The following is a 23,409-nucleotide window of genomic DNA, read 5'->3' as shown; positions in this document are numbered from 1 at the left end:
TTTGACATTTTCTTGCCTGAGTTTCTAGGTTGCACAAAAGCTCGCGGGCCACATACCACTTCCCTCTCTCTCCAGCAGCAGGACCTGCAGGTGGATGCAGGAGAAAAAGGAAGAACATGGCTTCCAGGGCCATCACGTGTCCACAGCTGCACACAAAAGCAACTTGGGAGACATGTTTTCTCTCCCTGGTACCTAGATTATCCTGTTAAGTGTCCTTTCCCAACTGGAAAAAGAAAATCTAATATCTCTGAGAAGATAAGTAACAGAGATGTCCAAAAGCACTGTAACAGAATCTTAAACCTGGCACTTTCAGTAAATTTGGTTCTACTCTGAAGGCTGAGTTGTATCCCCAGAGGATGATAAATATTGTTATCATTGTCTCGTGTTATACACAGGAGTCTAGTTGAAAGCCGTGGTGCATTAGGTAGACTCTCCAGAGGGTGGCCGGCAACTGCTACGGAGACGCTCACAATGTTTCATTGGGTTATGGGGTGAGGGTTAGGCAGGGGTCTTCACTCAACACCGGCAGGGGTGCCCTGCCCGTACTTCCCCATAAGATCATGCTTTTGCAATCTGGGGGTGAACCCCAGCTCCACCACCTGGTAATACCTGTGCTGCCGGGAGAAGTTACTTGACCTCACAAAGTTTCAGTGTCCTCATCTAAGAAAATGAAGGCTTGGAGATGCTTGGGTGGCTCAGTCATTAAGTGCCTGCCTTCGGTTCAGGTCATGATCCCAGGGTCCTGGGATCGAGCCCCACATCGGGCTCCCTGCTCCGCAGGAAGCCTGCTTCTCTCTCTCCCACTCCCCCTGCTTGTGTTCCTGCTCTCGCTGTGTCTCTGTCAAATAAATAAATAAAATCTTAAAAAAAAAAAAAAGAAAATGGAAGCTGTTCTCAGTGTTAAATCAAATAAGATATGTTCAGTGCTTAGCAAGTACCTAGTATAGAGTAAGTACTTGATAAATGATAGCAATTATATCCTCAGCACCAAACATTTAAGTCCATGCCCAAATTCCCTCTATGTGTTCTCAAATGGAGTGTTCATCAACAGCCCACAGCCAGGAGGGAACCCAGCCTACACGCAACACCATCAACAAGGAGTCTCTCTCTCCTTCTCTTCCTCTCAGGGTCTCTCTTAATTTGATAAGCCGGAACCTTCTAAGGGAATCCATTCTCTTAGGGAGTGGTTTGGGCTGGAAAATCTTAATCTTGAATTCTTATCTCTTCGCCACTTCCCACCCCCCAATCCTCCCACTAGATATTTAGAACTCCTTGTAAACTTCACAGGATCGAGATGTATTGAGATCTGTAGGAGGTGTTGGAGGAAAAGGGGGGACTGGGATGTTAAAAATCAGGGCAACAAAAATACCTATGATGTCATTCACCCTGACTTCTGAACCACGAGCAGCAGCCTTTCAACTGGGCTGGTGTTACACTTCACCTCTCCCAGCCTGTGTTATCACTTACCGCCAAATGGAGGCCTCAGAGGGTCTTCCATTAGAGCGATCCTCACTCCTTCCCCACCTCCCCACAGCCTTATCTCTCCCTCCTTCTCTGACTTTTAGCGTAGTCAATTAAACCTGAACAACTGGTGGATGGAGGAAATATGCTGCATCTATGGAATGGTACAGCAGGGACCAGTTTCACTGTTAATTTAAAATGCTAGAATTAATTAGGTAGTGTAAATGAAGAATTTAATAAGCGCTCTTTACAACCACAAGTTCTACTTTTATTAAACACTGCTACCAAATGAGGGCAAATATCCCTGGTCTCTCTATATTTCTTTGCCTCATTCCCATAAGTTCTCTGCAAATAAAAATTTTTTTTTGCCTGAAATTTAACAAATGCATAATTATAAATTTATGCCTGAATTATATTTCTGCTTTCAACCCATAAGCTTCTTCTTTAAGCTCAGATGCTACTGTATGTCTCTGCTTGTGCTGGAGAGGGTGCTAAACAAACCAAAGTTGACAATTTTGGTTTTGTATACCAAATTAAAGGCTGTCTTCGAAGCTGTCACTCCTATTCAAATCCACTCGGTGAACTACCAAATTAGCATTCTTTCAGTAAAGGAATCTGCTTGTTTAAACATGTGTCTTTAGAAAACAAGGAACAACACCATGAATCAGTACTTTTCAAAAATCTCACTACAGTTCTAAGGGAATTCTTTTGAAAAGGTGATTAATAATATTCACTAATATAGCTGGCAGAGTCCCTATTTAGAAGGTAAGGATCCACCAAAAATACATTTTCTATACAGGAGTGGGAGGAAGAATCATATGGTTAACTGGTTTTAATTTTGTTTGAATTATCATCCTATTATATAAAGATTATTCAGAAATCTAAACATTGGCTTCCTGAGAGTGCAGGCAATTCTGTTAAAGGATGGATGATCCAGCGCCCTCAGATAAGATCATCAAAGTCCTGGCCCCATTTGGGGACCTTGATAAAACTTCTCTGTCCAGCCGTGCTCCTTGTAACACACTACCTGTATCTGTAATAATAACATCTCCCATGTACTGAGAGACCACTAGGTGCTAGGCACTATGCTAGGCATTATGCTAGGCAGTACTGTACATATATCCAGGCTCTCATTTCATCCTCCCAGTAAGCCCTTTGAGATAAATATTCTTTTCCAACTTTATAGGTGAGGAAATTATGTTTGGAGGGTTGACTTTTTATTTTCAACCGTCATTTTAGTTTTATGATTTTGCAAAGTGTTTAATTTATATGGGAGACAGATTTACACGTGAGGTGGAAGAACTGGAGAACACATACAGCGACATGCACACAGGTACACTGGATTCCCCTACTGAAAATCAAGATGATGGATCTTCCTATTTTAATGATAGGGTTTCCTTTTCTAATATAGACCAGTTGCTTGTCTCTTAAACTTCCCAGCAAAAGGGAAACAAAAGTCAATCCTGAAAAAATGCCAGATACTCAGCTGAGTACGCATGATTTCAGGAGCCGAGGGCCGCAGCACAGCCAGCAGCTGCCTTGCCGTCGTGAGGTAGCCCAGCCGTTTTCTGAGGAAATATGCTCACTTCCAAAAAGATTGCAGGGAAACTTTACCCCAGAGAATTAGAGTGTCTGGCAAACGTTAGGTCCTCAACAAACGGTTGTCGATTCGGAAAAAATCAGAAGCTAAAAATTTCAAGTGTTGAAGTTGTTTGGGTATTGATTTACTCTCAAGTAAAACATCTCTGGCTTCTCAAAAAGTATCTTCAAAAACAAAATAAAACGAAATGAAGTAAAATACCTCAACTGCAGATCCTCATTAAACTTCTCCTTTCTACTGCGGCGTAGTTTTATTCCAGAAGAATATGCTATCCTTAGAGCCTATTTCTCCCCAGGGACAATGGGCAGTTGGGAACACCTTCCAAAGTCCACAATGGCCCCCCTTGAAACCACTATCTCAGACACATGGAAGAACACTGGACACACGCAAACCAAATGCTTGAGAAGAAAGGAAGAGATAAAAACTAGTGTGGAGTACAGGGAGGGCAGAGGGCAAAACGGAGAACTATAGAACAAAGGGCAGGGGTGGCTGATGGAGAATAAAAGGGGATCCAACTGAAGGGTTATTTCACCAAAAGTAAAGCCCAAGGAAGCTCCAACATCCTCATCTGCTTCCCAGTCCTCCCAATCTGCAATCTGGTTTTATGTAGAGTACACACATGGGTGCCATCCTCAAATGCAGGATACACACTGCAGACACTCAGATGCATTCACTGTCTGTGTGCATTTCTGCTAAGGTCTGTACATCTAATGGAACAAGGTAGCTGCTAATCCTAAGCCTAGAATATTGAAGAAGAGCATACCTGTAATTTTGTCTCTCACGAGTTTGCAGGATTCTATTTCACCAATGCTCCCAAAGAGACTCCTGAATTCCTCCTGGGTCATGTTCTGGGGTAAATAGTTGACTATGAGGTTGGTTTTGCTGTCATCTGTGGCTGCCCCTGTCTGCATGGGAGAAGGACAGTTTCTATTGTTGCTGGAGGGTCCATTGCTTGTATTGGATGTCGGGCCATTTGACACCTGTGGCTCCATGGTGCTAATTATCTAAATAAAAATAAAAATAATAAAATAAGCCTCCTGAAATCTTAAAGACACAAGTAAAGTCTTTTTCAAGATTTTGTTTTATTTTATGTTTTGAAAAGAAAGAGAACAAGATAAAGCAAGATGGAGCAAAAGAGACTGGGTTGTGAACACCGCCAATTTAGAAGCATGTTTTTCACCAAAATGTTAAACTCCCCTCGCTATTTTTAGGCCAGCCCATAGATTTTGAACACAGACTAGAATGCAGTGAGAACTCTCCCATTATTTTGTTAATGAAAAGCTAATTCCTGTTTTCATTACACAATCACTCTCAGAAATGTATACTTAAGCCACACCAAATTATAATTAAAATGTAAAGTAATAATCATGATTAAAATTATAGTTCCATTAAAGCTGAAAAACTAAATATAGAGGGTTATGCTCACAAGATCAAATACAGTACCTGTTTATTAACTATCTCACAAAGTAAAATGACATTAAATTAAGTGGGGCCGTTCCATATGGGAAGGGTTTAGATTTTCACTGATGCTTAAGCACTGATCAAACTTCAGATTTCATAAGCACACGCTGGGGAGCTACGAAGTCATCTAATGGTTTTTCTCCCTCGCCGCTCAGTGACTGTTTCTCCTGGACCTCTAATAAAAGAAAAAACATAAAGGAAGAGCTCTCTCTAGGCCTCTACCTTAGGTCCAGCACAGCCCGAGGCTATCCTCTCACACTATACTCAAAAAGTAAACAGTTTAAATTTAAATTAAATTTGGATTCAAATAGTTAATTAAACAAAGATTTCCACAAATGTGTGAATTGTTCCGGGCAGCATGCATGGGGAAAAAAGAGATGAATAAATCTAAGTCTCTACCCTCAAGGAGCTTAGAGTTTACTGAGGACACAGACTGGCAAATGGCTCCCAGGAGGACAGTGGGCATACAGTAGGGGAGGAATTAGCCCTTCTTCACAGGATGGGATTCAGGGAAAGTACTGAGAAGATGAAGCTGGAATACGTTCTACATGGAAAATGGATGTAAGCTCATGGAGCCTGGTTATGAAGAGGTCCTGTGTAGCATGACAAACACAGAGAATCACAAAACTGCAGAGCCAGAAGGCACTTAAGGAAATAAAATCTAGTTCAAAACTCTCATGTTTGAGATGAATTCCAGAAACATCCAGTGAATTCTGTCATCAATGGGAAACTGGAACAGAGTCTGGGCCTGCACCCAGGTTTCCTGGCCCCAGATGGAGCCCACTTTTCTGCTCTATCCCATCACCATCTCTTACTCGTCCTTCATGATAGGACTTCCATCGCCTCTGACCTTGATCAATTCTTTGGAAATGGAATCATGCTCTGCCATTCACCAGCTGTGTGACCTTGGGGAACGGAAAGAAACTCTAGAAGCCTTAATTTTTCTTATTTGAAAAATGGGAACAATGCCACCTGCCTTGCAAGGTGGTGACATGAGGTATAGAAAACACCTGAATAGTGGTGGGAATGTAATTCACCATCATTGATATTTATTAAAGCCACTCTACCAATCCTCTGACGTGACTTCTCTCACTGAGTTCTCACAAGAAGGCAATATTCTCTACATCTCATAGACGTGGAAATCAAGGTTTAGCAGACATCTGATAACTAGCAGCTTCCATTATTACCACCATTTGGCTGCTGAGAGAATTTTGGGGGGATAAGCACTTTCATATACATGTAGTAAAGCATGCAAACCTTACAAAGAGAACACAATTCACACCTGAGTAATCACCTTTCAGATCGTGATACAGAACATGACTAGCTTCCCAGAAGCCTTTCTTGTGTCCCTGCACACCACTCCCCAAAGGTAACTGACTTCTATTCCATAGATTAGTTTTATCTGCTTTTGAACTTTATATACATGGAATCACACAATATGTACTCTTTTATGTCTTTTCACACATTGTGTCTGGGTGTCATCCATGTCGTTAGATATAGTGGTAGGTTTTACTTGACTGCTGTAGAGAATTCCATTGTGAAATCATGAAAATATCACATTTTATTTACCTCTTCTGTTGGTAAACATTTCGGTTGTTTCTAGTTTTTAACTATTATAGATAATGCTGCTCTGAGCATTATGCACATGTCTGTTGGGAATATTCCTGGGAGTCTATTTTGGGGTCAGAGTATATGCATGTTCTGTGTAGTAGACACTGTCAGTATTTTTTATTTATTTATTTTTTAAGATTTTATTTATTTATTTGACAGAGAGAGACACAGCGAGAGAGGGAACACAAGCAGGGGGAGTGGGAAAGGGAGAAGCAGGCTTCCCGCCGAGCAGGGAGCCCGATGAGGGCCTCCAACCCAGGACCCTAGGATCATGACCTGAGCCGAAGGCAGACGCTTAATGACTGAGCCACCCAGGTGCCCCTGTCAGTATCTTTTTAAAATGGTGGCACCAACTTACACTCCCACCAGCTGAGTATCAAAGTCTCAGTTGCTGTACATCCTCATCAATACTCAGAGAATTTTTGGTTTTGTTTTGGTTTGGGTTTTTTTTTGCTTATTTTACACTGAAGCGTAAGTGATAAAGTAAAAAAGGAGTAAGTTCTTAGTCAAGGCAACAGCTGACTTAAGACTGTAGTTCTACCACTTATTAGCTATGTGATCTCAAGCAGGTCACTTCAATACTCAGCCTCAGTTTCCTCTTTGTGAACTGGAATAAAGCCTCACATGCAGGTTTATCTTAGAATGAATGCCTGGAGGCATTACGACTATTATTCTTCATCATGCCCTACGTAGGTGTTACTTTGATTGTTTTCTTTTCTGAATGATCACAAATGGGAAATGAAACCAAAAGGAAAAAAAAAAGAAGTCTCAAGAGGAGTCGGGGAATAAGGCAGACTGAGGAAGGCGAGGAGCTTCTAAGATTCTTTACCATCATGTAAGTAACTTAAGTGTCTCTGCTTACCACATTATCAGAACTTCTTAGATTCAGGTCAACTGTGAGATTCTGGAAGGCTGGTCCAGAAAGCAAGGAGAAAACAAAGGGTTTCTGAGAAGAATCTTAAATCAAGCTCTTCTCAGCACTGATAGAAGCTGTACCCAAACAAAGCCTATTCAGCTGCTCTGTCCAGGAAAACATGAGGGAGATGTGCCCAAGGGAGGCACATGCTAATGGAGATGATGTCGTAGAGCATCATCACACCTCCTGGCTGGGAGGCAGGTTTCTGCTCTGCCCAACTGTTGGGCATCCTGGGTGCGAGCAGTGTCTCCATTTGCTGTGTTGTCTCGCTGCTTCACTAAGTCAGGTGTCCAGGCAACAAACCCAGGGAGCACTGCCAACTTGATAAGGAACTTAAAAACAATTTATCCAGTTCAGGAGGCTGGGTTGGCAGAACCACAGGGCTACCCAACTGCTACCTTTTGACTTACTGGCAGACAAGCCAGTCCCACAATCTCAAGAACACATTCCCTGCTCTCCATCCTTCTTAAGGCTGCCCCACAAACACCTAGAAAATATCCTGCACTGAGGCAGCTTTTGGGACATTAATGATGGAGTATGAAGAAGAATGTAAATCATACCAAAGCGTGCTGAGATTTTATGGGACCACGACTATTAAAGGTCACCCGAGAGCCGGGTTCATCTTTCATTCACCGGACACTTGCCTCAGAGACGTGTGTGGTGAAAGCCAGCACTAGTCCATGCGAACATCTCACAGGTCTCCCTGCTCCAGAGAAGCCTAGGAAGTACCAAGTGCGCAGCAAAGTAATTTCAGTTCCCCAACCAGCTTTCTGATCTCCTTACATCTTATGTAGATTTCCTAAATTATGCTGGATGGAGTTGACCCCATCTGTAGGTCAGACAACCCTAATTAGGCCCAAACCTCTGAAAAGGATCCATGAGATGCAGTGTTTGGTACTGAGCTACTTCAACCGACCAAATCTATAAATTAGATCAAGTCATTCTTGGCTTATGGAAATGGAGCACTCTTTGCTCTGCACACACACTACACAGTTCTCGTTTGGTGTATTCAGAAAGAACTGATGAAAATACACACATGCACACAGAGTTTGCTCAATAGAAATGTACTAAAGCTGAGAAACACTTGTAAATGTGTTAATACACATCATGTAATAAGACCCCTCATTGGTCTTAATGATGCATCCCAGGATACAAGACAGGCTTAAAAAAAGAATCACAAATGTAAAATGTCAGAATGAAATCTGACACACAAGTGAATCACACAAGTGATATCTAAAGATATCAAACTCAAGAATATGAAACTATAATACTTTAAGGTTACATGATACATCTTAAAGAGAGGTCACCTGTAATCTCAATGTGGGAAACAAACCAGGGGTAAACATGTGTGTTAGCGGGAAGCATATCCTCCAATAAGCACAGAGGCTGGCTCAGCAAGATCAGAACACTTCCTTCTCCAGGCCTTTGATATTCTAACAGCACAATTTTCATTGCAAATAAATATATCAGTTACTCAAGTGTGCCTATGTACTTTCATGAAACCGTCTGTGTGGGTCACATGGCCAACTTTGTAGCTGACCAGGTTCCAAACTCCTGACTTGCCCTCCTTCCCTCTTCTGAATGGCAATTAAGAACAGAATTACAGTGAGCATCCAGGATAGAGCATTGAGGAGGTTCAGTTGACGTCAAACTCTAATGGTTGTACAAAGCACTGCATTAAATCTTTTATGTTTCTGTGATATATTTTAAGAAACATTATACAGGCAGAAAATTTCAGGGATAAACTATTAGAGCAGTGCACAATAACGTAGGCACTCACATCCTGTCATTGTAAATGTCAATGGTTTGAATGACTAATTACTCACACTCAACGCATTAACCTCACCCCTCCCACCATTTTTTTTTTTTCCAGCAAAATATACAACAAAAGCAAGAGGGAAGGCCTCACACATGCAGCTGCTGGATCACCACTCAGGGTCATATCTTTGTGGAGGGAGGGAAGAAGCAGAGGCTGGGTTCAGCCTCTTTCTCAGGGTGCTCCTGAAAAAACCATCCCTTCATAACATCTCCATCACCACAATCCTGGGTCCTTCCAGATAGTCTTAAATACCTGCTCAATCCCATCTCTTATTATTGTCCACCCAAGGCATCTGCTACACTATTTCCTGGACTTGTCAGATCAAATGCACATTAAAAAAACAAGGTTATTTCCACTCTGGCTAGATCTGGGAATGCTAGATGAACAGAGATAGAGCCCCAGAATGCCAAGCACTGTGTTGGGCCCTAGGGATAACGGAGACAACAAAGACAAAGAGCTGGCCCTTGCTGAACTGAGTTCACAATGTGGATGCATGACAGATATCAGAGAACATTAGGGACCACAGCGCCCAAAGCCATAATTTTAATGATGAGGAATCTAAGGACCAGAAAGGGGAAATGACTTACCCAGGGTGACATGGCTAGTTAGAGCAGGAAATGGGACTTGAGCCCATGTCTACACAAGAGTCCACAAGAGTACAGTGACAGGATACATGTGACAGTGCAGACATGGACATTTAGATGAGGGTTTACTTTTCCTTTTCTGGGAGGAGGCAGTGAGGGGTGGCCATATCATAAAAATGTACTTGAACAGACATGCGGAGATGGGTCTACCTCCATACCTTACTGAGTCTGGCACTTAACAGTTCACAAAGAATGGTGACCTGAACTCTGAGCTCCACAGCAGAGAGACCACATCTGTTTTGTTTATGATAGCATCTCCTGCAACAGGGCCTGACGATTGGTAGGTTCTGGATAAAGGACTACGGAATGAATGAAAGCCCTTGCATGCTCAGTAGTTCACTAGATCCCTCAAACAACCCTGTAAAGTACAAACCAAAATGGCATGAATGTCATCCCAATTTTACATATAACAAAAAAGGACAGAACACTTACTGAGTACCTATTATATGCCAGGCATACATTTAGATATTATTTCAAATATAGATTTTAAGAGGCATTCATTCAAGACAAGAGGCTGAATCTTTGGCTGACAAGGACCCCTTGGAGAACCTGTTGAATGCCTTTGCCTATTCGCACCAGAAAAATGCACACACACACACACATTTTATGTACACTAATGGCAATCCTTCGTCTCCAGATTGAAATCCTCCAGTTGATTCTAAGAGCAATACAAAGTGCAAAACTTCCCTTCCTCCCCAAATCACTCTTTTTATACTATTTCTTGTTCTCAGAATTCATTAATTCATTAACCAAACAAATATTGATTATTGAAGGGTCTACATGTCAGAGCAGAGAGTAAGAATGTCCTATGGCCAGAAGGCCCTTTAAGTGTACTAAGCAAGACCACTTAAAATTCTAAAAATGTACTTAAAGTCTCCTTTAATATTTCTTCCACCAGCTCATGAATTCCTCACAGCTCCCTCTGTCCCCCACTCTTGACAAGGCTTTCATTTGCTCAAATTTGGGGAGAGTCAGGCTAGAGTTAGAGCGCTGGTCTTCCTCCTCACATCTAAGGACTGTCACTGTCCCGGGCACCAGAGAAACACATCGGAGGTCGGCCGGCAGCCCCCTCGCCAATCCTGTCAGCCATACTGTGTGGCCCTGTTCCAATATTTTCCATAAAAATGGCAGTTCAATAATATACTGCACGGTCTTGCATTTACACATCTTAACCTACTTTACACTCTCAGGTTTTACTTTGTGAGACACATATAAGGTTCTGACTTTATGTTACAGGAACCTGTGCCATTGTAGAACTCACTGCTGACATTCGTCATCCCCAACCCCAGGGCAGGGTCCTTGTGCCCCCATCACAGCCATCCTCAACTTCTGGTTTCCTGGCAGAGGGGTGGCCATGATGCTCGATTCAGGCAAAAGGATCAAGAGAAAAGAACCTAAGAAGATCACAGGAATATGATGCTTCTTTCCCAAACACTCTCCCCTCTACCTCCAGCACCCTCTAATTGTCAGCATCCCCAGAAATGAGAAAGAGGTTAATGGAGTGTACTGACTGCAAACATGTCTCAGGTGTGTACATCCAAGACACACACACGTATTTTATTCAATATTTTAATGAGTATTTAAAGGTGTTTTCTTTCACCATGTTGGAAGGACTTTTGGGAAAATTTATGTATAAAGGCTAACCCTTATGTAATAGAACAAGCGCTCCCGAGAGCATGAAGAATAATGTTTACCAAGGGCAGTCACTGAATCGAACCATTAAAGAAATAGATTTAAATTATTCATGAGAACAAAAATAAAAGTCCTAATTCTCTTTGTAGGCATTTCCCACTTAACCCTTATAAAATCCTGACATGCAGTATGTTAGACCCTGGTTGGTGCAGCCCAGACTACTGCATCTCACCCGCCTTTCAAAAGCCTGAAAAACAAATCCCCAAAGTTAGAAAATTACACAGCAGGCTCTGTGTTCCTGAAGACAGATATTATTTTTAGGAATAATTCCTCACTTCTCTTCTTGCTCCTTGAAAGATGCTAAAAATGTCCTTACAACCCCCCAATTTCATATTTTTTAAAAGTTTTGTCCATCAGCTCATAAAATCCATACTCTCCCCTCCTTCTCTTCAAGAGGCTTTAATTCACTCAAGTCCCTTCAGATTAATGTTTTTTTCTAAATGCAATGCTTTCCTGGTTATGTTTCAACTGGGGAGGAGACACGTGTTATTAATGGGGCCCAGGAGCAGGGACTGAGATTGATGATCTGATCACTCTAGGAAAAGGGAACTTGGGAATATACCCAGCACCCCCCCACCGCCCTGGCTGCAACCAGATTACAGGTGATGACTCACAAAGGCCCCTGGAGCAGAAGAATCTGGCTGACGACTGCACTCATGTCCCTCAAAACCATTTGTACTAAGTTTCTGTAATTCTGCTGGAAGGTAACTAGAAAACTCTAGAAAAAATATTTAATTCCAACTGGGGAAAACATGCTGACAGTTTAATAGTACCTTTGGGTAGATGCACAAATAACCTGAAAGACCTATTTACTCTAGGAAGTTACGTGGTAATAAATTCTTGGCATATCCTTAAAACGAGTGTGTTCCATTCAACACAAGTTTATTGAATGCTATTACAGACCAAGGCATTGCTCTAGGAATCCAGAAAACAAAAATAATTTTGTCCCTGCCCTTAGAGGGTTCAAGTTAGGGGGATGGAAGAGGAGGGCAGGTAAACAAATAATTAACTAAAATCAATTGCATATCCCCCTTTCATTAAGCAGTTGCCTCCAGAACTTCTCTAATGACTCCCCCTCCTTACCAAAGAGCACATACATGAAATACACACAGACATGTCCTGATACTGAACGGACATGTCCTGCTTCCAGTCTAAATGCTTATGTCCTAGACTACTGACTTTGTAACAAGGAGGTAAGCTTGAGGCATTACTTCTTTGAAACAGCATCTTCTTCGCTGTAGAGGAATACCGGGCATGCCAAAAGTATCCTCAGTGGGGATCGGGTTTTTAAAAAATCAGCAGCCGCTGGAGAGAACAAGAGGCATTAATACTTAAAATAGCAAGGCCAGCATGGAAATGAAAAGCATAATCAAAATTTAATTTCTCTTAGGCATTATGCTCAAATTCACAGAAATCCGAGTTCTTAATCTTCCTTCCCAGATACATCACACACATTTCCCCTCCTAAAATGAATACTGGCCTCCTTTATATCCTGCAGTGTTTCTTTAGGGCTTCCGTTTGGGCCTAAAATGATTTCCGGTATGCCCATCCTGGGGCAGTCCTTGTCAAACCCCTGGGTATTTTGGTTTTAACAGACTTTTCCAGCAAATTCTCCAGAGCTGAGGGATGGCATGACCATCCAGTTCATCAGAAAGATGAGGAAACCCTTCTTTCACCACCCCCCGAGTCCCCAGTTTAGTCCTCTTTTCCAAAATGGCCGATAAAATAAAGATGATCCCAAACTTTTGATAAGATTTCTTTGTTAAAGACATATCTGAAAAGCACAAATGTTTTCATTTCAATATAAATGCAATTTTGTGGCCAAGCTCTTAGGCTTCCTGCAAAAATATTAAAACTAATAAAAAATCAATTGGAAAACAATTTCTTTCCTATCCAACCCTCTAAGCTCCCAAACTCTGAATGTTTAATGTGGACAAAATAACCAAAATGCCTCATGATAAGCTAAGGACACCTGCTGGGGTGGGAACCAGTCGTGATGGGAGATGTGTTACCTGCATCTTCCATACAAAGAACATTAATGAATCATTTGTAAAACTGCCTCCAGACTGATTAAGTTGAGCTTATCTTCTGAAGCATAACCAACAGGCAATGGCACAATTCATGTACACATAAATATTGTGTATTTATAAAATGCCTGGCTCCTGCCTCAGAGTGTGAGCAAACTCACCTAGCTCTAGCTGTACAAAGCAATGGGTTATTCTGTATCTGTATCATGATACAGATATCATGGGTCACATCTCTAAATTTGTCTTATGCACACTCAGATTAAATTCTTCAGAAATACAAATAAAATATTTTTTATTGTTAAAGTTTATATTTGTTTTCTTAACAAAGCTGGGTGGAGATGGGGAGGATAGTAAAGGGGAGTAGAGGGAGTTAGTGTCTAGAAAAATCTGCACAGGGCAACCTTCTCTTTGTTAAGAACTATATAATGCCACTCTTCTAATTGTGCAATTCAAAGGAGAGAAATTATTTGGGGGCATTTTGAAGCTAAAGATACTGAGTGAAATAAAACAGCTCTCAGTACTTCTATGCTTTGTGTACGTGGCCACGATAAATTAGACCCACGGACAATTCACACTAACCTCATGTTATAGCTACATGTTCATTACTGAAAAAATCCCGAACATCATTCTGATAGGGCAGTTTTAAATTTGAAAATTACTTTATCACACTTGAAATTTTATTTTTAATTTCTTCCTTCTCTGAATTTTTCTTCTCTTCTTTCTTCCTTTTGTTTCCTTTCTTCTTCTCCTTCTTCTTGTTCTTGTTCTTGTTCTTGTTCTTGTTCTTGTTCTTCTTCTTCTTTAATAAGAAGGATACATTAGAAAAAAGGACTTTTTGATCTAATAGGAGAATGTTATCCCTCAACTACCTCAGTGAGGCATTTGGGACTACCACTCATCCCCGACACCCTCTGGGAAGGCAGATGGGTATGAGTAAAACTGGACTCTATCATATCAGTTTTGGTGAGAATGCAGACCTGGGCTGGAGAAGTGTATCTTTGAGTTATTTGCGGACACCTTGTTTACAGAGAACATAGAAATTCAGGTTTGCAACTGGCAAGCTTTAAGGTGCTGTGAAAATAGTCTCTCTCATCATCATTGGTAGAAATATAATTTGACACAATCTTTCTGAACCTTATGTTTCAGATTCTTGGACCCAAAGATCCATTCTGAAGCTCAGACAAGATCCAGAATTCTAAAGACCAAAAGTATGCACAATAAGATACATTATTAAAAGTGTATCTAAAAGAGTGAAAACATAGAAACAACCTAAGTGTCCAACAAGGGGAATGACTAAGTAAGTTATTGTATAGTTTTATGATCCAGTATTTCGCAGCTGTTAAAATGATGTGTATAATGGGTTTTATAGCATGAGAAAATGTGTGATAAATGTAGAAAAGAAGTGAAGTAAAAAAATGATTATCTTGATTATATAAACATGCACAATGTAGGAGGGAAAAATAAAAAGGCTAAAATAAAGTGTGGGATTATACTTATCTCTATCTTTATTTCCCAAGTTTTTTGTTTTAAAGTGAAATACAGCACTTTTATAAACTGAAAGGAAGTTATTTTAAAAATGAAAGAAAGGGGCACCTGGGTGGCTCAGTTGGTTAAGCGGCTGCCTTTGGCTCAGGTCATGATCCCAGGGTCCTGGGATCGAGCCCCGCATCGGGCTCCCTGCTCAGCAGAGAGCCTGCTTCTCCCTTTCCCCTCTGCTGCCGCTCTGCCTACTTGTGCTCTCTATCTCTCTGTCAAATAAATAAATAAAAAATATCTTTAAAAAATAAATAAAATAAAAATGAAAGAAAATGCCAAATCCTTCAAACCATTTGTAGTCACAGTATTAAAAATGATTCCATCTCCTTCCCAGAACCATCCTTCAGGATCTCTCCCTGGCCACACTCTGTTCCTACATTAGAGGACACATAGGAGCCCAAATGAATAAAAATCGCATTTCTTGAAACGGACTGTGATTCTGTCTCTCCTTCACCTAAATCACTGTGTATTAGCAAGGTTACAATCTAAGTCCGCCTTATCGCCTGGCAGCAACCTTCAGGAGGACAGCAAGGAGAGAAGATGATTTATAAGAAAACCGTTCCCTGGATCAGGGAGTGAAAAGTACTGATCCGTTCTAAAAGCTCCTGCTGACAAACTCTGATATTATGAACATTCTGCACTTGGACAAAAGCTCCCACTTTTCTTAATTACATGGTTTGAGCAGGAGCCTGCTTTTAGGATCTGCCCAATCACACAACAGCCATTTATTTCCCAACTGCAGCTGCCAAAATTTCCCTGATCTCTGTTCTGTGCTCCGTCTTCAAGGACATCTTATGAATGTATGACACTAGCAAGCATCATTCCACGCCATGCTTCTTAAGCTTCTCCCTCTCTCTTTCTTGACTATGGAGATCTTCCTAATACATATTTATTAAAAATCTCATGAACGAGAAGCAATGTGGAGAGGCAAAAAAAAATAAAACCCAAATACCACATATCAGGATATTTGTCTACTTTAAGACAAATACTTTGTTATGACAACGAATCACTAACATTCTTTGTCCTCTGTATGATGGGTTTGCTTTAGTTTTATGGACTCTGCATCTTGTAATTCACTGGGTCTCCTCTTTGTAATATTGCTAGGAAAACGAGTGGCAAATCTGTAGCCCTCTGTGTTTAAAGAAAGAGCATAGAATCTCGCTGCAAACTTTTAATTCTTTTTAAACACAAACTTTACCTCTGAATTTATCTTATTTTTTTCTTTTAATTTTCCTGCACCTCAATTTTCTCATTGTTTATATTTTAAAAAACAAAAATAGATGTATTTTTATGATTTGCCTTATGACAACAGAGAAGTTTGGATTAGAACAAAGAATAAATAAGTTAATAGTTATGTCTTCACAAATAATCTTTTGCGTTTCAAGATAATGCTTTTGAAATCTCACTAATTCATACTAATTGGGCATGAGTAAAATTGGCGTTTAAAAAATTCAGAAATGGTAAGACAGAAATGGTAAGGTTTCAAAATTATTACCTTTATACTAAAATTCAAACTGCATGATATGTAATTCTCAGATAAGACCCTTTTAGGACTAATTTAATAAGTCCCTAAGAATAATTCTAATAGATACATGTATACATTCAGGTACTGAAACGAGTATGTTGTGTTGTGGTGAGCTCTGTGTGTTGTATAAGAGTGATGAATCACAGACCTGCATCCCTGAAACAAATAATACATTATATGTTAATAGTAAATAATAAAAAAAAGAGTTTACTTCTTGCATCAGGTAACCATGTCCTTTAAAATCACAGATACAAAGTAAATTTGCTTGGCAAACTCCTCCAAATCTTGATATAGTCTTTTTTATCCCAGAAATTTATCTTTAAAAAAGTTGAAAGGCTAACAAATATTCAGAATCAGCTGTTGTCAAATTAGGGCAAACAAATTTTTTTTTAGTTACAGGCATATTTTAAAGCAAGTCACAATTTAATAATGACAGTACTGTCCTCCATTTGAACAGCTCCTCCCCACAACTGAAGTTCGTTCTTAAAAGAAGAGGAAAGGCAGTACAAAGGGACAAAAGTCAAGCTGTGAATTGTATAAGACTGATGAATCACAGACCTGTACCCCTGAAACATTATATGTTAAAAAAAAAAAAAAAGTCAAGCTAACTTCCTTAACATTAATGAGTTCCTTCAATGGGCCACAAGCCATTATGATAAATGCCTGAGATACAGGAGACAAAAGGGGTTCCTGCCTGCAAGAAAGTAAATAAATCAATAAATAAGTAATTACTCTATAATGTCATAAATGTGGTAATGGAGAAGTATATACAAAGTGCTCAGCAAAGTCCCTGCCAGGAACATGGCAAAGGCCCAATAAACGAAGATCCTGTGATAACACTGATTAAAAAGTGCTTTGGGTTACACGGGAAAAGGTTTAGGCAAGCAATTACCATTAACTCTTTCCAATACTACCCCACTTAGCACATAATAAATGGTGATAGATGTCATCAGGTACATTACTTCACTTAATTCTCCCACAACTTTCCAAAGTAGGTAACTGTCATTCCCCCCACTTACAGTTGGGGAAACCAAGGCTTGAAGAACTGAAGTCACGCTACACAGAATGAAGAAGTGAGGCCTGGGGCAGGCAGTATCCGTTCTCACTCAGCCAGAACCACAATTTGAACTCAAGTGTGAAACCAAACTCTGTGCCCTTTCTGAAACCACCAAGTCGGAGGAAAGAGTTCCTATCACCATAAAATGCAAACCAGTAGTCTTGGAGAAAGGAAATGATATAATCTGATTAAAACCATTCTGGGCTATGTATCTGCTATCAGTCACCAAAACTGCCAAATAAATGGCTGTTATAGAAAGATTGTGATTCAAAATTCTACATGGTGCCATGACAAGAGCATGAAGTTTAGAGTTTGGGTTTGAAAGTGGCTCCAGCCTTGACCTTGGTTAAGACACAAGATTCTCGGAGGTGCAATTTAATTTACTCATCTGAAAAATACACACAATTCTATCTGCCTTGCAGGGTTGCTGTGAAGATGAAAAATAACAATTTTTTAAAAGATTTTATTTATTTATTTGACAGAGAGAGACAGCGAGAGAGGGAACACAAGCAGGGGGAGTGGGAGTGGGAGAAGCAGGCTTCCTGTGGAGCAGGGAGCCCGATATGGGGCTCAATCCCAGGACCTTGGGATCATGACCTGAGCTGAAGGGAGACGCTTAATGACTGAGCCACCCAGACGCCTTGAAAAATAACACATTAAGGCACCTGGCCTCAGACCTGGGCACATAGTAAGGGCTCAATACATGTCATTCCCCTTATCAAAAATGTTAACATTCTGAAAATATATTCCCATTAAAATGAGGTGGCAAAGTCGACTAAGAGCTGGTAACATTTATCCTTGGAATTTAATTTCTGAAATGGAAAAGAACACTTAAAAATGTTACTACTCATCACCTGTGTCAATAGCTATTTCCTTCATCTTCAAAATGTTTCACAAACATTAACTAATAAGTTCTCACAATAATACCAGCCAGGAAAATACAGAGCAAAGGGGAAGGGATTAAGTGAACTTTAAAAAGTGAATAATGAAAGCACCATTTTTAACACTTACAAACATAATTTCTGGTACACTTTGCCTTTTTAAAAAACCCTCTACTGTGAATGGCTTAAAGTTAGATACTTCAAATATAGTAAGTGCAGTCATTCAGGTTTCTGATTTCCCAAGAGGGAAATCCTCTTGTTTTCATAGGAAATTTTGGGAAATTGCCACAGTGGGCTCTGGGTATGGATAGCAGAGGGCATTTCTGGCTTTCCACATGGACCTGCTCAGGGTGGAGCAGGTTCATGACCCTGGTCCACCCTCCACTTGGACTGCTCCATCCTTCCTGTGGACCCCAAGAAGCAGCTACATTGACCAAATGCACTTCAAGAGGATTTTCCAGGGCACGGTTAGAAAGGTGTGGTGGGAAGTGCAGAGAAAACACAGAAAGTGTTATCTCCCCGCTGAAGCGAGATGAACCCTTACAAAGCCACTGGAAAGAAGGCTTTCAATCACATGCTTGACTCAGGGGATTTTGTGAGCACATTCACACCCAACACCCCATTCCATCTTCATGAAGACCCTGAGGGATGAGTGGGATTTGCCCCCTTCCCCTATCATTTGCATTTTATAGGTGAGCAGACCAAGGGTCAAGGAGCAAACAGAAAGTAGAGTGACTAGCCCTGGTTCATAAGGTGCAGAGCTGGGATCTGAACCAAGGTCTTTCTGTCACTGACTCTCATCTTCCTCCTTAACCCACCACAGCCTCCATAAACCCTGGAGAGCACACTCCTGGCAACATCCTTCTGCCGCCAGCAATGGCAAAGTAGTACACGCTGTGGTCTCTCCTGTGCCACTCTGTGCACCAGCACTCCTGTCCTGGAAAGTTCTCCTCTCCCACCATCAGGCCTAACAAGCTTTTCCCCAGCTCCCATGTCTATCCTTTGCATATGCTTCCCCCCCAGACATTTACCACACAGCCCGAGACTCTCCATCTTCCTGTCTCTGTCACTGGACTGTGAGCATCTTGAGGACAGGGGCTGTGTTTGATTCATCTATAATCCCAGGGACCAGTGCAGAGCTCTGGGCTTTGTTGGTAGAAAAAATGAATAAACGGATGGCTCTCTAGGTGCTCTCCTGCTCTCCAGGAGCAAGGAGAGCTAAATCTGCTCTCCTTGCTCTATTTCCCACCACTCTGCTCTCATCATAAATCTCTCTCATATCTCTCTCACTTCTTCAAAAGCAATTTAAAAATAGGAGCACTTTTATCTTTTAAAGCTATATTGCCCTTATCACTCTTGTTTTCAACTTCTTTCAAACTCTCCCCAAAGACTGTGTTTTTAAGGCCGTTTTCATAGCCTCTGTTTCTTTACCCCCACATTCCTTCCAACTCAGATGGCCTCTGCTTCAGGCCTAAACTCCCATTTCATTTTCACTCTGGGTCTGAATCTGGCTAAAATCTAGAGGTCAAGAGTCCCACAGAACATTTCCACCTTTGAGAGTCCCTACAAGTCACACAAGCCAAACTCAAAGACCATGGGGACTCAATACTTTGCTGCAACAACTATCAGAGCTCGGAATGCCCTGCACGGTATTTTTTGTAAACAAATGAGTAAATAAACTATCATGCAATTACTTCTGCTTCCATTCAATTCAAATCAGTTTAAGCATGGTCTCCAATATCTATTGCAGAGTGTAATGATTAGGAACACAGGCACCAGAGCCTGAATGCGTAGGTTCAAATCCCTGTTCCCCTGTGAGATTTTGGGCATGTTACTTAACAATTCTGTGTCTAAGTTTTCTCAGTGTTGATAGTGTTCATAGGAATGTGGCAAGGATTAAATGTATTATTATAGTTCGATAACTGAGTTCCATGGCATTTGATCCCTGCCCTCTAGGAATTTAGTTCTGGAAGGGGAGGTGGGGCAGCAGTAGACACATCTATGAACAAAGTTCCAAACTGCAACAAGGCAAGTGCCGTACTCTGAATGCCTTCTGTGTTATGTACGTCTCCTCCATGTCTTTATATATAGGTTTCCTCTCCCCCCCCCAAAATGCTTCTTCCACCACCATCTAAATAACCTGGCCATTTTGCAAAGTTCAGTTGAAGCCTGCCTCCCTGACCCACATGGCCTAGGCACCTCTTCTCTCTCCTTCGTCGTGGCACTCACCACTCCACATTCAGTCACAGTTTATCTGCCTGTCTCCCCACTGACTGGGAGCTCCTTGAGAACAGGGCCTGAATTTTCATTGACTTCTTGCTCCAGGCATGCAGTATACAGGAAGAATTTGACCAAAGTCCGCTGATTGAATCAGTGATCAGAGGCAGGTGCAGGTTGCTAAGAGAGTTTAGGGGGAAAGAAGGGGAACATTGCAGGAGACTTCCTTTTTCCCAGCCCACCAGGCTCTGCAGTGTGCTGAGAAAACCATAAGAGAAATGTGTGATTCTCTATTTTTAAATCCTTTTCTTAAGCCTTTTCTTCACTCTACCTGCACTGTTTATTTTATTTTTATTTTCTTAAAGATTTATTTATTTATTTGAGAGAGCGAGAATGAGAGAGAGTACATGAGAGGGGGTTGGGTCAGAGGGAGAAGCAGGCTCCTTGCTGAGCAGCTCGATCCCGGAACTCCGGGATCATGACCTGAGCCGAAGGCAGTCGCTTAACCAACTGAGCCACCCAGGCGCCCTGCACTATTTATTTTAGATGAGTGCAGGCATCAAGATTAAAACAAATGTGAACTAGTGGCCAAGGGTGGGGCAAATAAATTTTGGGAGAATCACAATCCTAACATGTCACTAAACAAAAGAGGAAGAAAATATTTAGGGCTTCATCCAGGGCTGTGCACAAAAGGTGCATTGCCAAATGTTCAGTTATTCTTCTACTCTCAAAAGTGTTTGATGAAGAGTTTTGCCTTCTTTTTTTTTTTAAGTAATTTAAATCCACACATTGCAAATGAAAACAAAAGAGCTTCGGCACAAGAATAAACTATATCTCAGGGCGCCTGGGTGGCTCAGTCATTAAGCGTCTGCCTTCAGCTCAGGTCATGATCCCAGTGTCCTGGGATCGAGCCCCGCATCGAGCTCCCTGCTTGGCGGGAAGCCTGCTTCTCCCTCTCCCACTCCGCCTGCTTGTGTTCTCTCTCTTGCTGTCTCTCTCTGTCAAATAAATAAATAAAATCTTAAAAAAAAGAATTATCTCTCTTTTAATCTTAAGATTTCAATCTAATTTTATGCAATAGTATACACAATGGAGAGAGGAGATAAAAATACATAAAATATACATATTTATATTTTAAAACTAATGCTTTCTAGTTGCTCATACAGGAGCATCAAGTAGGCTTATTTACAATTCCAGTTAATACAGGAGTCTTGGCCTGAATATTTTTGACCTATGAAGATACAAATTCAAAAGTGAGCACTTGAACTTAAAACTAGAAAGTAGCAGACTCAAGAACTGAACTCAGGATCTCACATGCCAGTGCTCTTTTACCAAGCTCTTTTATCTTCCTCTGGCATCCATGATCCTTTCTGGGATGATATAGCCTCAGTTTTGAGGTTATCTGTTCTCCTTTTTGAAGGTTATGAAATGGGAAATAGCTTACATATTTTATTCTAAATCTTCTCTCCTTATGAGTCCTGCAAAAAAATGACCAGTATCTAAAATATACACCCTAGGGGGACTGAACTATTTTTTAAAATATTCCTTTATTAAATGCCTACTATGTGCCAGGTTCCGAACCAGGCTCTTTACATATGCTAACAATCCTTTCACAAAATGGGAGACAGAACATGGACTCTGGAATCAAACAGACTAGGCTTGGAATTCCAAGTCTGACACTCCCTAGCCATATGACCTTGTGCAAGTTATGAAAACCACGTGGTGCTCTTTCTTCAAAACGGGAACACAAACACCTGCTTCCTAGAGTTGTGAGGTTCAATGAGATAACCTAAGTCTGTTCTTCCCGTAAAGCCTGACAGATACACTATAAAAGGTCCTTATTATTGTGATGTATCATTGTTAACTGTATGGTAGAGACCAAGTGACATAAAGGGGTCTGAAAAAAAGAATTACTGAGAAAGTGCAGGTGAGTCATGGTAGTCAGGAAGTTTCATGTAAATATACTCAAGATCTTCAACCCAAAGTTACAGAACTGTGGTTGGTGAGCAACCATAGTGTCAAAACCAGTCTTCATGACAAGAGGTCTTTGGGTCCAACATCTCTCTCACAGGCTAGAGGTAACAGGGCACCTGATGGCAACCCCTAAATGAACAATCTAACCAACATCCAACTCTATCATTCAGTTAACAATTCATTACTGAGCACCTGCTAGGGGCCAGGCACAGAGAGGAGCCTAGTCCTGACTGCTGACATGGTGGTGAGATGGACAAATCAACAAGTGATAACGTGGGGGGGGGTGGGGGGGAAGACCAATGGAAGGAAGGACGCTGGCAGTGCTCATAGACGAGGCCCTAACCCAGCATGAGTCAGGGACGCTTTCCTAAGTGGGAAGTCACCTCCTAGTTGTCTCTTAAAGGCAGGTGAAGAAGACAGAAGGATGTTTGGACCAAGGGATCTGTTTGAGCATAGGGACGGATGGAACAGCAATGGCAAAGTTCCACAGTGGAGAATGAATGGAAGGTGGAGAGCTGCAGGATGGGGGCCTGAAAAGGAGGTTGGGGGCCGGGCCACAGAAGGTCTCCTGGGCGTTGTGAAGGTGCCTGGGCTTGATCCTGAGCCACAAATCTATTAAGTAGCTATCTCTGAGATCACATCTCAACTGTGTGCCTGTAGTAAATACACTGGTTCCCCACAAAATACAAACAAAACAGCACTGAGAAAAAGAAAGAATACATTATTTTTTTAGGCTCACCATCAAATTTTCTTTGGGGCCTCACTTTCCTCCTGAATAGGTCACAGGCATTTTTAGCACTAGTGTAGTTTATCACCACCTGGTGATACTGTTCCCCTTTTGTACTCTAAAGTCATTCTCTGTTCAGCAAACGTTACTCTCCCTTTCCCAGCACAGCACTTTGAACAACTTGGTAAATATTTGCTGAACGGGTCTGGATTCATTGAGTGACAAGTATATAGGGTAACCCTGATCAACAGGTAAGGCAGG

General features: G+C 41.2%; 1 protein-coding gene across 4 annotated transcripts in view; it reads right to left on the bottom strand.

The window, feature by feature from the left end:
* The window catches only part of ELAVL4 (ELAV like RNA binding protein 4), a 140,631-nt gene that overhangs the window by 47,208 nt on the left and 70,014 nt on the right, over positions 1–23,409 (bottom strand). For all 4 annotated transcript variants that reach the window (XM_027582955.2, XM_027582962.2, XM_027582945.2 and 1 more), the window contains exon 2: positions 3,825–4,065. In XM_027582955.2, the coding sequence (XP_027438756.1) occupies positions 3,825–4,065 (241 nt within the window). The remainder of the gene's footprint in view (positions 1–3,824; positions 4,066–23,409) is intronic.

Source organism: Zalophus californianus, chromosome 4 (assembly GCF_009762305.2).
Source record: "Zalophus californianus isolate mZalCal1 chromosome 4, mZalCal1.pri.v2, whole genome shotgun sequence".
In the NCBI taxonomy this organism is placed as follows: Eukaryota; Metazoa; Chordata; class Mammalia; order Carnivora; family Otariidae; genus Zalophus; species Zalophus californianus.
The sequence above is the reverse complement of the archived record's forward strand: the minus strand, read 5'-3'. Positions and strand labels throughout refer to the sequence as shown.